Genomic DNA, 15,494 nt, shown 5'->3' on the forward strand with positions numbered 1-15,494 from the left:
GTTAGCCCAGGGTAGAGCCCCGGGGTGGCCACGGGGTGCACAGTGAGCTCAGGGAGGGGACCGGCTGCCAAGCAGGTGTGCCGAGCCCTGCGACCTGACCCTCCCTCCTCGCCGCCAGGCCCTGCCCTATGTGGCTCTGCTCATCGTCATGCTCTTCTTCATCTACGCGGTCATCGGCATGCAGGTGAGAGACAGGGGGGCCCAGGTCAAAGGAGGGATCTTGGCCACGTGACAGGGGGCTTCTGGGGGCCCTCAAGAGAGGCCTAATCATCATGGAGGCTGGACCCTCCACCCTCCCTGCCTCTTCCATCCTGGCCACCAAGGTGTCAGACACAGGACTGAGGAAGGACGCTGGGCACCTTATCCCCAGTGGCCGCAGGACTGTTGGGCTGGGAGCCACCCAGGAGGAGCCTTGGCATGTGGGTGGACAGCAGGGGCCACATGACAAGGGCCTCAGGTGGCCTCAGTCTACCCTCTGGCGAGCCGTCTCCCCCCGTTCCCCACATGGAGTCCCTAAGTTGGCTTGAGCTGGGAAAAGCCGTCTGCCCTCCTGCTTCCCCTTAGCTTGATGGGAAGAACTTCACCCAACCTTGAAAATAATCCGATTAATTTGACTCCTTGTCTGCTGTGGCCTGCGGTGAAGGGGACTTGGAGGAGGTAGGGGTGAAAGAGGGGAGTAGGTGAGGTGGGAGAGGATAGTGGGGCCTGGACTGAGCGGAGGCTGTGATCTAGGTCCCAAGGTGGGAGCCTTTTGTGATTTGCAGATGTTTGGTAAGATCGCCATGGTGGACGGGACCCAAATAAACCGCAACAACAACTTCCAGACCTTTCCACAAGCTGTGCTGCTGCTTTTCAGGTGCGAGGCTCCTGCTGCCCCCACCCCATCCCCACCCCCTGCCCTTGGCCTTTGCTTTGCTCTACTCTGCCCCAGAGGCAAGGCCCCGGCTTCCTGGCCCCGGGGCCTGTGTAGCTACAGAGCGCCCTGCGCCCTGACCCGCTGAGGCTCTGCTGTCCCCGTCTTGAAATGTTTAATCGCTTTTAGAAGTCAGCTAAGCTCCCCACTGCACAACCAATGCCATTTTTTAAATCCGTTTTGGACAAGTGGCCCCACATCTTCATTTTGCACTGGGCCCCAGAAATGACCTAGCTGGTCCTGAGTGGAGTATGGCCTAGCCCCCCGGCTGTCATCCCGCCGAAGCAGGAGACGGGGCCAAAGGTCCCTTCACAGGAGCGGTGGGGCCTCCGTGGCCTGCGACCTTGCCTCACCAGTAGGATCCTGTCTCTTGCAGGTGTGCGACAGGAGAGGCATGGCAGGAGATCCTGCTGGCCTGCAGCTACGGCAAGTTGTGTGACCCTGAGTCAGATTACGCCCCGGGTGAGGAGTCCACGTGCGGCACCAACTTCGCCTACTACTACTTCATCAGCTTCTACATGCTCTGTGCTTTCCTGGTGAGGCGCCAGGAGAGGGGCCTGCCCCGCCAGTCAGCTTCTGTCCCTCAGGGGTTGGCCTTGGGGACCCAGGACCCAGGAGACTCTGGTTAGACGGCTCCTTGTTCCACATATCCTGGGCATGACTTGATTTTCTGAGGGCTTTATCATGCTCCGGAGGGGTTGCTAAAAAGTTTTACCTTTTTTGATTCACAATTAGTAATCAGAAGAATCTAATGGGGCTCTGTCCTAAATAGATAGGGGCTCCCAATAAAGCCACTTGCCCCTTCCTATTCCTCCGAAGAGAAAGTTGCCCCACGGTGAGGGGGATGAGGCTCTGGAAACAGGGTCCCAGAGGAGGTCCCTAATGGGGTTAGAAGCAGAGCGCAGATTGTTCCCAGACCCCGGGGTTGCTGTCTGTTACATGTGGAAGGCAAAGAGCCAGCGGTGTCCATGGGACTGTCGCTCCTTCACTCTTTCTTCTTTCCTATATTCGGTCAAAACTGTTGTGTGAGCATCTGTGTGCCCCTGGGCTCAGTGCAGAGGGCAGAAACATGCCAACACCCAGTCTGGCCCTGAAGGAGCTCACTGGGTACCTGGGGAATCCATGTGTAAGCAAATCTTGCCGTTCAAAGGGACACCCGCTATACACAGACAAGGCAAGAGCAGTGATGGGGCATGGTCCCGTGAGGACACTGAGGGGGATCACCTCTCTGGGCTGGGGGCAAGAGGCTGAGATTGGAAGAGCTTGAGCTGGGTTTTCAGGGATGAGCCCTAAGATCCCCGTCAGAGGATACTGCCCGTGCAGGAGCGAAAGGTGTGACAGGTTACTTGTGTGGGGGGTGTAGGTCATTCAGAAGGGCTGCAAGGAAGGGCCCAGGGAGGAAGGAGCTCTGGCCCCCTTACCCAGTGGACACCTCCCAGCCCCCATCCCTATCCCCATTATCACCTGCTTTTCCATGCTGGGAGCCCTCGGTTCTCCTCTTATAGATCATCAACCTCTTTGTTGCTGTCATCATGGACAACTTTGACTACCTCACACGGGACTGGTCCATCCTGGGCCCTCATCACCTGGATGAGTTCAAGGCCATTTGGGCAGAGTATGACCCAGAGGCGAAGTGAGTCCAGTCTGTAGGCTTTGTGCGGGGCCGTCCCTCAACTGTCCCCCCTTCCATCCTAGACCCCATCCTGGTGTCCTATATGTAGTCACTCTCCAGTTTCATAAGAATGAGTGGGCTTCTTCTCCCTCCATTATCTGAGGTTCCAGATCAGAAAATTGGAGTTTCTTAGGGTTGGAGGGATCCCACAGCCTCCCAGGGCAGAAAACCCCTTGACTTCATTGGGAAATGATCATCCAGCTTTTGCTTGGACACATCCAGGAGCAGGGAACTCAGTACCTCAGCAGGCCCTGGCTAGTCAGAGTTGTAGTCCACTGACCAACAGCGTGCTAGCTTGATTAAAATGCAGAGCCCCCCGCCCCACCCCAGACTGACTGAATCAGAAACTGCGTTGCTTATTAGCCTCATCCTGAGGGCATTTGTATGCATGTTAAACCTTGAGAAGCACTACTGCTTTACATTCTTTCTAAAAAGGTAACAAGCTCATATTTGATGAATGTTGCCCAGGCGTCAGGCACTGTGCTAGCCACTGCATACATTATCTCATTTAATCCTTACAACAATCTATGATGCAGCTCTCCAGCTCTCTACCAGTCCCTGGAAGTGAGCTTCTACCTCCAATGATCCACACCCTCTACTTCTGTTAATATAACCCAAGAGCCCCCCAGTCAGCTCAAACAGAACCCAAGGAAGGCTCAGCCATGGGGAAAATGAAGTCCAAATTCTAGACCTGGAGATCCCACATCTGAGGGAATTCTGCTCTCAAAAGGACATTTGCCCACAAAAGAACAGCCCATTCCTGGTGGTGGGCAATAGTGAACCCAAACATTGTTTCTTCTTTAAAGAGTGAGCTCAGCTTTTACCTCCTTGGAAAATAGGAAGTGTTCCCCCGTGGCCTGGCTCTCTTCTCCCTGGCCTGTTCTCTGAGCAGGGAGGGTGGTTCTGGGTGGGGTTGCAGGGATACAAGTCTATGTGTCCTCCTGCAGGGGCAGAATCAAACACTTGGATGTGGTGACTCTGCTGAGACGGATCCAGCCCCCTCTGGGCTTCGGGAAGTTCTGCCCCCACCGGGTGGCATGTAAGGTAACCAGTGCTGCCAGGGAGGGGTGGCTTTTGGGAAAGGAGAGGCTCAGGTACCTTGGGACAGGGAAGCTGGTGAGGGAGGGCCTGATTGGATGAGTCATTTTAGAGCAGTCATCTCTTGGGTCCCCAAGTCCCTCCCTGAGGACCTCAAGTCTCAACAGTGTCCCCCCAACTCATCTTTCCATTCTCTCGTGAAGGGTGTCCTGAATCACCCACACCCCCAGGCTTCATGTCCCATCCCCTCCCGGTCCACAGACCAGGCTGGGATGGCCTGCCAAGCCTGGCCTCGTCCCAACTCAGCAGCCAGCCCCTGCCCCTCCCCTCACAGCGGCTGGTGGGTATGAACATGCCCTTGAACAGCGATGGCACGGTCACCTTCAATGCCACACTCTTCGCTCTGGTCCGCACGGCACTCAAGATCAAGACGGAAGGTGAGGGTTTTCTGGTGTGCAGCCCCCTCCCTTCTCTCAGAGGATGAGTTTTCTGGTACAGATTCTACCAGATTCTCAGAGCTAAAGGTTGGAACCAATAGCCATGGGGAAAAGTAGAAGGAGGACCCCAGACCATGACCACAACATTCTCATGCCTTTCAGGGCTTCGAGAGAGCTGGAAAATTCTCTACAGGGCAAAGGTCACTAAGGATCTGTTCCCACACAGCTATGTCTGAATGGGGCCAGAGAAATGGCAGCGTTAGCACAGAGGGGAGGGCCACCTGAGGTCTGGCTCTGGGCGGGAGCAGAGAAGCTCCTCAGGTTGCACTGGGCAGGCAGTCCACACACAGTTCCACTAACCCCTCAGGTCCCCCCCTTCCAGGAAGGCAGATGTGGTGGGAGCAGGGAAAGAAGTCAGGGTGGGGGTCTTGGTATTGTTCCTGAGCCCTCACTTAGGGCTCAGCTCTACCAGAGCCATCCCCGAAGGCCATCAGGACCTCTGTCAGCATCTGAGACAGCCCCAGGGAAGGTTTCCTTGGGAAGGCAAGGAGAGGAAGGCCAAGAGTCAAGAATTGGAGAAACCAAGTTAGGGCAGCAGGAAGGCTGCCTGGGGGTCCTTGGGAAGACCATAGGGCATGGGGATTTGAGGGCTTTTGAGGGGAAAGGGAGAAGAGCAGGAGATGACAGACAGCCTTCAAAACCAGCCACTCTGAACACGTCAAGGCTTGTGGGACGTGAATACATGACCCAAGGGTTGGGCTACCCCAGGGGGATGGTGATGCCCTCCCCCCATGGTCAGTGCTCAGCACAGCAGCTGCCAAAACCAACCAACAAAACAAACAAACAAACAAAACCTCAGCCAACATTTGTTGAGTGAGGTGTTCAGAGAATCCTAGGTGGCTTTGTCAAGTGCCATTGACTTGGGCTGGGTGACTTTAGACCGCCTCTGCCTGTCCCTTGCCCCCAGGTAACTTTGAGCAGGCCAATGAGGAGCTGAGGGCCATCATCAAGAAGATCTGGAAGAGAACCAGCATGAAGCTCCTGGACCAGGTCATTCCTCCAATAGGAGGTGGGTGCTGCTTTGGGAGACCAGAGTCCAGAAGCAGCTGAGGAGAAGGGACAAGGAACTTCTCCAGGAAGCCCTATGAGAATCTGAGAATAGCCCAGACCCTTTGTAAATACCTTGGATAGACCCCATGGTGGCCATCAGGGCAGGCACTAGACTTAGGATGGAAACTGCCCACTGTCCAAGTCAGCAAGGAGAGGAATGTCCTGAATGGCCCGGTCCTGGCTACCCCTGGCTCCCACTATGAACCCAGTTCAGATTTTTACCCACATCCCTTGTTGGCTCCTCTGCAGATGATGAGGTGACTGTAGGGAAGTTCTACGCCACGTTTCTCATCCAGGAGCACTTCCGGAAGTTCATGAAGCGCCAGGAAGAGTATTATGGGTATCGGCCCAAGAAGGACACTATACAGATCCAGGTAAGCTCAACCTGAACTCCAAGGGACTCCACTGAGCCAGGCCTCCAGGCTCCAGCTCCCTCTTCATGGCTTTGAAGGCCAGTGATGGAGGCGCAGAGGGAAGGAGGGAGCCAGGGTGAGTGAGGAGAAGAGCCAGGAGCTCCTCCATCTCTGGATGATAGGACCAAAAGAAATGGGATTTGTTCAAAAGAGAGATTTGAGTGGTTAAAATGATCCACTGGTACACAAAGAAATTTAAAACTTTGTTTTATCTCATCTGTTTTTTATTTCTATTTTTTGGTGTTAATCATAATGCACACAATTTACAAATTCAAAAATATACATGCATTTGAGCTATGTGCTCAAAAACTTATTTCAAGGGCAATTTTTACTTTAAAACAATCTCACAATTTTAAAAGTTGCATGTATAATACAAACACCTTTTTTTCTGAACCATTTAAGAGTAATTCCCAACATAATGTTCCATCAACCCAGAACATTTTCATAGGCAACAAGGGCATTCTCCTCCATAATGCTCCTACATAATCACAGTGCAACCACCAGAATCAGGAAATTAACATTGAGACTTCTAGGGGTGCCTGGGTGGCTTAGTCGGTTAAGTGGCTGCCTTTGGCTCAGGTCATGATCCTGGGGTCCTGGGATCAAGCCCCACGTCCGGCTCCCTGCTCAGCGGAGAGCCTGGTTCTCCCTCTACCTCTGCCTGCCACTCTGCATACTTGTGCTCTCTCTCTCTCTCTGTCAAATGAATAAATAAAATCTTTAAAAACAAAAAACATTGAGACTTTAATACCATCAGATCCTCAGGCTTCATGTCAATTTCACCAGTTGTCCTAATAATGTCCTTTATAGTAAAAGGATCCAATCCAGAATCACACATAGTTAGTTTCTATATCTCTTTTGACTCTTCCATCCGGAACAGTTCCCCAGTCTTTCCTTGACATGACCTTGACACTTTTGAAGATTGCCAGGATATCCTTAAGTTTGAGTTCATGTGCTGTTTCTTCATGATAGATTTAGGGTACACATCTTGGACAGGAATGCCACAGAAATGATGTGGTCGTCCCATTGCTTTGATCAACTCAAAAAATTTTATGAATGACATGTTCAAACAAAAGAGATCATTTGTCTAGAAGACTGTACTGAGTAAAAAGATTTTTCCACCTGGAGGCCTGGGAGGGTGTGAGATCGCCCATGAGGTTGAGAGAAGATTCCTTGGGAGCCATTAGGGTTTGGACCATCCCAGAGGTCAGAGCAGGGCCTCATGGAGCCCTGGGTCATTGAATGTCCAGGAGAGAGTGGGGCTGGAGCTGGGGCTAGAAATGAGTGAGGCCATGGGAAGCAGTCTGGTCTCCCCCACTAGACTGGAGGGGTCACTGCGCTTTCTGTCCCCAGGCCGGACTGCGGACCATTGAGGAAGAGGCAGCCCCAGAGATCCGCCGCACCATCTCAGGAGACCTGACAGCGGAAGAGGAGCTGGAGAGAGCCATGGTGGAGGCTGCGATGGAGGAAGGGATATTCCGGGTAAGTGAAGACTGTGACCACCTCGTGTGTTCTAGGCACGGGGAGCAGCAACATCCCATAGATACAAGGGCCAGGAGCCCAGCCATACAGGAGGGGAATTTGGAAACTGAAGACACCCACAGCCCACATCTCTTGGGACTCAGAATCCTACTGGACCCAAGCTGCTGGAGTTGTCAAATATGACACATACTCTCTTCCCTTCCTCTACCAAGCCTCACTCCTGTCCTCATCTCCCCCAAAGCCCTAGTTGACATTCATCTCCTGGAATCCCTTCAATACCAAATGCCCCGCCTGCTTCCAGTTAACTGGTCCTCAGTCTTTAGCTCTGTCTAGTGTTTTTTATGACACTGTAAAACTAAAGGGTCCTTAATGACCACCTAGTGGTGAATGCCTTTGGGTTTTCCCTGAGGAAACGGTGACCCAAAGAGATGATAGGAGATATCCAATATCACTTAGCAAGTTAGTTTTAGACGTGGGACTAGAACCAGTTCTCCAGACTCCCGATCCGGTGCTCTTTCCATGACAACGTATTTCTCTATCTGGATGTCTGTGTCTCCGATGTAGTTCCTTAGTTGCGTCCTGTCTACCCTATTCAATTGAGAACTCTCTGAAGAGGGAGATCGTGATCTCTTCTCTGACCTTATAGCTCAGTCCATTCTCCTCTGGCCTTACAGGATTTGTCTTCTAATATATCACTTGTTCCCAGTACGTCATGCCAGGATGGCAGTCCCCAGGCACTCTCAGTTCCCATCCCCCCGTCACTGCTCTCAGCCCTTACTCTCTCCTCCTTGCCCCTAGAGGACTGGAGGCCTCTTTGGCCAGGTGGACAACTTCCTGGAAAGGACCAACTCCCTGCCCCCTGTCATGGCCAACCAGAGACCCCTCCAGGTTGCTGAGATAGAGATGGAAGAGCTGGAATCGCCTGTCTTCTTGGAGGATTTCCCTCAAGATCCAAGCACCAACCCTCTTGCTCATGCCAATACCAACAATGCCAACGCCAACATCGCCTATGGCAACAGCAACCATAGCAACAGGCAGGTGTTTTCCAGGTAGTGGCAGCAACTGCCAGCTTTGGATGTAGGGGCCCTGGGGTAGGGCTGGGAAGACATGGTTAGTGGGTTCCAGGCTCTTGGGAGGGGGACATTCTGAAATGTATACATTGCCTTTTGCTTGCCTTTGTGTCCTTTGGGATCCATCCTCCACCTTAATGCAAGACGCGGGCCTGGACTGCAGAGACTCCTTTGGCCAGCAGAGGGCAGCATTGGCACAAATGCTCTGTGGTTCCTCTCTTTCTCTGCAGCAGGTCTAGGAGCTGGGACCCATTGAACGTAGTAGGTTAGGAAGAGAGAGTTACTACAAGAAGAGTTACTACAAAAAACTGTGGGAAATTAAAGTTTAACTGTTGGATTTGGGTTCCAGGGAGATCTCACTGCTGAGTGGGTCCTCTCTCTCCCATGCTGAGCTGTAGACTAAATATAATCTGCGGTTACATAAGTATCATGAAAAACAGCAGGATGGGGGGAGAGCTTCTCAGAAATCAGCACCTGTGGGCTGAGGTCCCAGCAGAGCTTCCGTTCTAGATAGGAGGACCTGGAATGGCTGTCACACACCATCAGAAATGGGCAGGACAGGGCAGATGCCCCATGAGCAGCTACTCCCCCGGGGCCAGGGCTGCCTAAACCCCCTTCCTTTCAGAGACCCGCAGGCCCAGAAGGGTCCCTGTGCCCTGGGTCACCATGGTGGGGACACAGAAGCGCCAGACCTGGGCCCTGCCCTGAAAGGACTGTAGTCATCTTGGGACATGTATCCTGTGATGTGACTGACCAAATAATCACAAAGAGCAGGTGCCCTGAGACTGCAGGCGTCCTGATCGCCAAGGGCTGGAAAGGCCTAGAACGGAGCTAAGCAATGTTTCTCAGCCTCCGCTGAGCATTAGAAGCATCTAGAGAGCTTCCAAAATTGCAGTGCCTGGGGCTTCACCGCAGATTCTGGGGATGGGACACGGCCACTACTAGTTTTTAAAGCCCCCCAGGTGACCCAGTGTGCTGCCAAGGTTGAGAACCAGTGTCCTAGAGGGTGTGAGGCTGGGGCTGGGCCTCGGAAGATGAACAGAATGTGGAAAGGGTGAGGGAAGGACATCCATTGGGCAAAGGAGAGGAGGAGGGGATGAATTTGGCTTCTTTCTCTTAGAGGGCCAGGACTGGCTGGGCGGAGAGCGGGCTGAGCACCAGCCCTGGAGTCAAGACGACACCAATGATGGGGCCAGACCCTGAGGGGCCACAGAGGGGCAGGATGGCGGACCAGCAGCCTGCTCTGGCTCACCAGCCTTGCCTCCGTTTCAGCATCCACTACGAAAGGGAGTTCCCTGGACAGACAGAGACGCCTGCTGCCAGAGGAGGAGCCTTTGGCCAACCCCGAAGGGTCCTGGGTCAGTCTTCTCTGTGCGCCCTAGAAGCTGAGCCTCCCAGAGCGGCCTGGGGAGCCTGGCTCTCCCCTCACCCTTGGGGAATCTGGCTTGGGAGCCTGTCACAATGGGAGTCAGCTGGCCTGGGATGGAAGAGTTATCAGGGCCAGCTCCTCATCCAGGCAGAGGAGAAGGGAGCCATCTAGGTAACTGAGTGAGGTGGGAAAGGGGCGTGCCAGGAAACTCCCACCTGCCGCGCACCCGCCCTCCGAAGGACAGCCCCTGGCCGCACTGACCCCTTGGCCCTGGGGCCCTTCAGCAGATGGTCTGGCCATCTCCCAGCAGGTCCTAGACCGCTGTGTGTGACAGCAGGAGTCCTGAGGATGCCCGAGTTCGAGGGCACTCGCCCCCCTCCCCAGAGTATGCGCGTGCACATAACACACACAACACACACACAATACACGCCCGCACGCTTCTGCACGCAAGCACACATGGACACACTGAAGAAGAGCTTGACCAGATCTGGTCAAACTCTGGCCCTGATCCCTCCCCCGCCAACCCCGCTGCCCGACCCACAAGGACAGAGACCAGGGCAAGTAGAGGGGCCAGGGGACAACACAGGGTCCTGCCCGGCCTGGACTTGGTTGGGTGTCAGCATGTGTACCCCCTCTAGGATGCCTTCCACAGCCCTGAGGCTCTCAGCTCTCAGGGGTCCTGGCGGGACTCAGCAGCCCCTCTTGCCCTTGCTCTGTATTGCCCACAGGACCCCACAGCAAATCCTGTGTGGAAAAGCTAAAAGGACAGCTGACCCAGAGAGAAATGCCCAGATCCCAGGCATTTCCTGCCCCCTGCCAGGTAATGGGGCAGAAGCCTGGGAAGAAACTCTATACAGAGGAAGGGGGCCACCGTAATTTGCCCATTAATAACAGAAAGGGCCGGACTCCTGGGTCCTCCCCTCTCTGTGGGTCTTGGCAGAGGCTCCCTCTGAAGAGCTGGAGTTTCACTGGATCCCAGTGGGCTCCAGCATCCCTGTTGGGGTCTTCACTTTTGTGCATTTGGAACAGCGTGCCAGGGCCGAGTCTCCCCTGCCTGAGGAGAGGAGGAGCCCCACCCCAGGGTCTCTGCCTGAGGAAGCAACCCACAGCTGTAGGACCAAGGAGAGCAGTCCTCGGTGCCAGACTCCAGCGACAGCCCAGCTGATTCAAGAGGTGAGGTGGGGGTGGGGACAGAGTCGTGGGCGGCATTCAGGGCTGGCCCTGGGCTGGCCTGGGCGGGCAGGTAGAGGCAGACCCCTGAGGCAGCTCTGCAGGAGAGCCCACCCAGCCTCTGTCCTCCCTGCAGGCTCTGGTTCGAGGGGGCCTGGACACCTTGGCGGCTGATGCTGACTTTGTCCTGGCGACCGGCCAGGCCCTGGCAGATGCCTGCCAGATGGCACCAGAGGAAGTGGAGGTGGCAGCCACAGAGCTACTGAAAAGACAAGGGTCCCCAGAGGGTCCGGCCAGTGCCCTTGGACGCTGGAGCCTCAGATCCTCTCTGGGCAGCCTTGACCTGCATCAGGGCTCCCAGGAGACGCTGATCCCCCCCAGGCTGTGAAGGCCCGCCCAGCAGCAGCATGGGCTTAGACCTAGCAAGCCCCACGGCGAGGGAGGGGTTGCTGGGGCAGAGAAGGGTTAGCCCAGCACGGTGGCCCCGCGCTCTCTCCCCAGCTCAATGGATGGGCTGAGTAGGGGCCGTCAGGAACCACTGCAAAAAGTCGGGAAGAAGTAGATTGACATGGGGCGCCTGGGTGGCTCAGTCGTTAAGCGTCTGCCTTCGGCTCAGGTCGTGATCCCAGGGTCCTGGGATCGAGCCCCGCATCGGGCTCCCTGCTCAGCAGGAGGCCTGCTTCTCCCTCTCCCACTCCCCCTGCTTGTGTTCCTGTTCTCGCTGTCTCTCTCTCTGTCAAATAAATACATAAAATCTTATAAAAAAAAAAAAAAAGAAGTAGATTGACAGGCCCCTCTCCTCACCAGCAAGAAGCACGGTTGGATGGAGCCTCTAACATCTTTCAAATAGGCCCGTCAGTGCCAGTGTCTGGCTGGCAGAAGGCCGCTCCCACCAGCAGGACGTTAAAGGCTCCAGGCCTATGACATTGGCACCTGGCCCCTGCTTGTCTCCTTTTTTGGAAACGTTTGCTGCTCTTCTTCTCCTCACTCTTCCCTCTTCCCCATTCCATTTCCTGCTCACGGGCTGGGGAGCCTGGGCCCGGGACGACCGAAGGGCCATCTGGATTGTTACCCCGCATGCGGCCAAGAGGGGCCCATCGTGGAGAATGTGGATTCTCCTGGAAGCCTGCCGCCAGTTCCACTCACTGGGGCCCTGTAGCCCCAGGAAGGACCGGTGGCCTTACGAGTCACGGCCCCACATCCCGGGTCACGCCAAGGCCAACCTTCTTTAAAGCTATGACCATGTCTCTTTGGCCAGAGCCCGCTGCTGACATAGGCCTTGGGTCCCTCAAGTGTTTGTACCCTCGGATATCAAAGATCTACAGTTTCCGCGGCTCCTCTTACCCGCACCAAGCGGTACTGGGTACCCGTGGCTACGATTTACCAAGTGGCTCCCAAGTGGCTCCCATCCGCCGGCGCCCCACGCCCCCTGTGCCCGGGGCAGTCGCACATTCTGTGTACAAAGCATTTCCACACCATGTCCATCTCGTTCTTCTCCCAGCCTCGTGAAGCAGGTCTTCTCTAAGCAGTTAAAGGGTTTTAAGGATGTGGCAGTGGCGGCCCCGAGAGGTGGCGTGGCGAGCTCTCCCGGCACTGGCCGTGGCCGCGGTGACCGCTGGGCCGCCCCACAGCACCCCGGCAAAGCCCCAGGTGGGGTCCGCTGGCTCCGCGGCCGGCCCCAGACTGAGGGCAGGGAGACGCCCACTGGCTGCAGAGCTGTGGGCCTGGGCTCTGTCAGGGCTCCTCTCCTCAAGCCGCAGCACCAGCGGCTTCCCCCACGCCCCCCTTCAACGGCTTGCTGTTCGCTGCCACAGGGTCCCTCCCTCAGCTCCTCTTGCCAAACCGAGGAACCTGCCCCCTTTGTCTCTTGCTCTCCTCCCTCCCTCCTGACCCCTCCTCGGAGTGTTCCCCAGCCAGTCTCCTGTCTCCCCCTCGCCCCCTCCTCCCTCTGTCTGTAGGTCACGTTTGAGGTGTTTCCCTCTTAACAACATGTCCTTGCAGCCGTCCTGTCTACCTACATGAGGTCGGTCTGTCTATCTGTCTGTCTGTCTAGTGCATTCCTGAAGACCAAACTTCTTCCCTGGGTTGTCTCCTCATCCACATTTTCATTCCTAGTTCCCATTTCTCATCCCCATGCAGCCTGCCTTCTGCCCATCATTCACCAGTATCTCCCACAATCTTGTTGCCAATCTAGGGGACCCCAAGTCCTTATCTTCCTTGATTTCTAGGCAGCATTAGGAACGACTTACCTCTCTCTCCTTCCTGACATGCCTGCACCCCTGGTTCTCCCGAATTTCCTCCTACCTTTCAAGTGCTCCAACCCCTCGGTTCCCTGTGAGCTCTCGCCTGGCCCAGCTACCTCTCCAGTGGGGGACTGATTCCTCAGGGGTCTGTGTCCTTGATCCCTCTTTCTACTTGGGAAGTGTCTCTGGATGCTCTCAGCCACTCACATCTCAGCTGTGTCTGTGTTGATAATTCCCAATTCCATATGGCTAGAGCGAACTCCACATCTCTATATCCTTCTCCCTGACAACTCACGTATGTCCTACCCGTGCCCAAAGCACATCGTGTCCAAATTCAGCCTTGCTGTCCTTTCCCCATAGACGGCTGCTACTCCGGTGTTGCTGGTCTCAAGGAAACCCACCCACTGTTCAAACCAGAAGTCTGGGTGTTGTCCTGGGCTCCCAGCTTGCCCCCACAGACTCATCCTCCTAAGCAGTTCCCAAGCTTGTCTTTGTGTCCACAGTGACTTTCCTGATATGTTCAATCAGCGTTTCATGCCTCTTCTTTTTTCTTTAACATCTTTATTTATTTATTTGAGAGAGAGAGCACAAGTGGGGTGGGGTGGAGGGAAAGGGATGGAGGGAGAGGGAGAAGCAGGCTCCCTGCTGAGCAAGGAGCCCAATGTGGGGCTCGATCCCAGGACCCTGAGATCATGACCTGAGCCGCAGGCAGACGTTTAACGACTGAGCCACCCAGGCAGCCCTGTTTCACGCTTCTTCTATTGCAAGAGCCTCTGGCCTGCCCTCCTGGCCTCCTCTCTTCTCTTCCCCCCAGTCTGTCTCTGATCTTTCTGAAAGGAGAAGCCTGTTGTCTTATTCCTTTGCTTAAAAGCCTTAAAGGCACCCCCAAATCCTCAGAATGTCATGCAAACCCTTGCCTCTGCTTACACGTCTCCCCCCGCCGCCCCCCCCCCGGCCTGGCCCTCACACGGGGCCTGGTCTCCCCTTCTCCTGCCGCCAGAACCCTCAGCCCACGGATCCCTCCCTAGTCATCTTTCAATTCTCAGCTTTGCTATGGCTTCCTGCAGAAAGCTTTCCCTGAACAATCCTCTGAAGCCTGACCCAGAAACACGGCGCCCTCCCTCCCCCAGTACAGTGGGGATCATAACTGCTTGTTTATTGTTACCCTAGCCAGAGGCTAGCTTCAGGAACTCAGGAGCAGGTCCACTTTATTCGAAGTTATCCCCCCACAGCTGAGCGCTTGTCAACCCAGACCAGCGGCTCCGTAACTGTTAATAAATGCAGGACGGGGGTGAGCAGCGCGGACCCTTCCCTCCACAGGCTCCCTGCCCCGTGTCACCTGCCTGGGTTCTGCAGCCACACTGGCTGTCTGTCCAGGCGCAGGGAAGGCAGGGAGGAGGGGCTCTGCCTCTAGGGGGTAACAAGCTGGACTTCACCTCAGCCCTACGCACACCTAGCTGCCAGGCTGCTCCCATAAAGCCTGAAAGGAACAGTGTGGAAGGAGGAGGGCGGAGGTGGGAGCAGAGGGGAGCAGGCCGGTGTGCGGGGAGACAGTCCCCTCTGCTCAGCAGGACTGTCAGACAGAGACGGTGTACCCGGAGGGGCTGGGGGGGCCACCTTCTGTCGCCGGGGGACACAGGCCAGAGGCAGTGTCTGCTGGACCCCTATCTTCTCCTTGTTGATTCCCTGCAGACTTGGGGCCCAGCTGCTGGGTGCGGGGTCTGCCAAAAGGGGCGGGGGTGCCGCTGGTGGGAGGGAATGGGCACAAAGCCTCATGCCGGCCGTGGAGACTAGAAGAACCCTCCCATCTGGAAGGTGTGAAGCTCAGATGGACGGTCTCTGGAAAACCAGTGAGGGTGGGCCCAGTTCCAGACTATCTTCAGCGTAGGGAGGAGCTCCCTGGCTCTGGTCTCGGTGCATGTGTAGACCCTGCTCTCGATGGGGCTGAGTGATTCTTAAAGGAAACATATGGCTACTCTCTGCAACGGGTTTCAGAGCATAGACTTGGTTGGAAGCCAGACCCATTTACACCTGAATCCCATTCACCTACCTCCATGCTGTGATGTCAGGCAGTTCACACAATCCTCTTAAGCTTCTGCTCCTCCTTCCATAAAATGGGGGACTAGTTCCTACTTCCAGGGTGTTGAAAGGTGTGACGGTGACCATGTAAAGACCCAGCCCTTGGTAAGAAGCTGTTGCTTTGATTCTGTCCAATGCTGGCTAGTGAGAGAGCCAGACCCTTAAGTTGGGAGGACACTGAGCTCAGGGGACGTCCTGGGCCTCTTAGGGAAAGCCGGGCAATGTGACTGTCAGCCCAGGGAATCTCTGCATCAGACCGCATCCCCCACAGGCCCTGCCTGCTCCCAGGACAGCCCGTGGATGGAGAGGCCAGTCCCTGCTTCCGGAGAAGCCACTATGGAAGGCACTGCCAACCCAGAGCTGACCTTGACCCCCATTTTTCTGGCATCTGATCCCAATAACATGTCATTCCTGCCGTGGGGCTGACAGCTGATGGAGCCAGGTGACTCTTTCCATGCAGCGAAAGCAAACCAAGCCCCAGAGAAAGAAAGAGCCATA

At 55.4% G+C, this 15,494-nt stretch overlaps 1 protein-coding gene across 1 annotated transcript in view; it reads left to right on the plus strand.

The window, feature by feature from the left end:
• The window catches only part of CACNA1S (calcium voltage-gated channel subunit alpha1 S), a 67,974-nt gene extending 56,867 nt beyond the window's left edge, over window positions 1-11,107 (plus strand). The window contains exons 31-44 of the mRNA XM_021682480.1: window positions 119-184; window positions 765-856; window positions 1,290-1,449; window positions 2,419-2,546; window positions 3,533-3,629; window positions 3,958-4,060; window positions 5,028-5,129; window positions 5,420-5,544; window positions 6,937-7,065; window positions 7,864-8,114; window positions 9,408-9,493; window positions 10,233-10,324; window positions 10,534-10,677; window positions 10,811-11,107. Coding sequence (XP_021538155.1) covers window positions 119-184; window positions 765-856; window positions 1,290-1,449; window positions 2,419-2,546; window positions 3,533-3,629; window positions 3,958-4,060; window positions 5,028-5,129; window positions 5,420-5,544; window positions 6,937-7,065; window positions 7,864-8,114; window positions 9,408-9,493; window positions 10,233-10,324; window positions 10,534-10,677; window positions 10,811-11,062 — 1,827 coding nt within the window. The 3' untranslated portion in view covers window positions 11,063-11,107. The remainder of the gene's footprint in view (window positions 1-118; window positions 185-764; window positions 857-1,289; window positions 1,450-2,418; window positions 2,547-3,532; window positions 3,630-3,957; window positions 4,061-5,027; window positions 5,130-5,419; window positions 5,545-6,936; window positions 7,066-7,863; window positions 8,115-9,407; window positions 9,494-10,232; window positions 10,325-10,533; window positions 10,678-10,810) is intronic.
• Window positions 11,108-15,494: the final 4,387 nt, after the last annotated feature.

This window comes from Neomonachus schauinslandi, chromosome 6 (assembly GCF_002201575.2).
Source record: "Neomonachus schauinslandi chromosome 6, ASM220157v2, whole genome shotgun sequence".
In the NCBI taxonomy this organism is placed as follows: domain Eukaryota; kingdom Metazoa; phylum Chordata; class Mammalia; order Carnivora; family Phocidae; genus Neomonachus; species Neomonachus schauinslandi.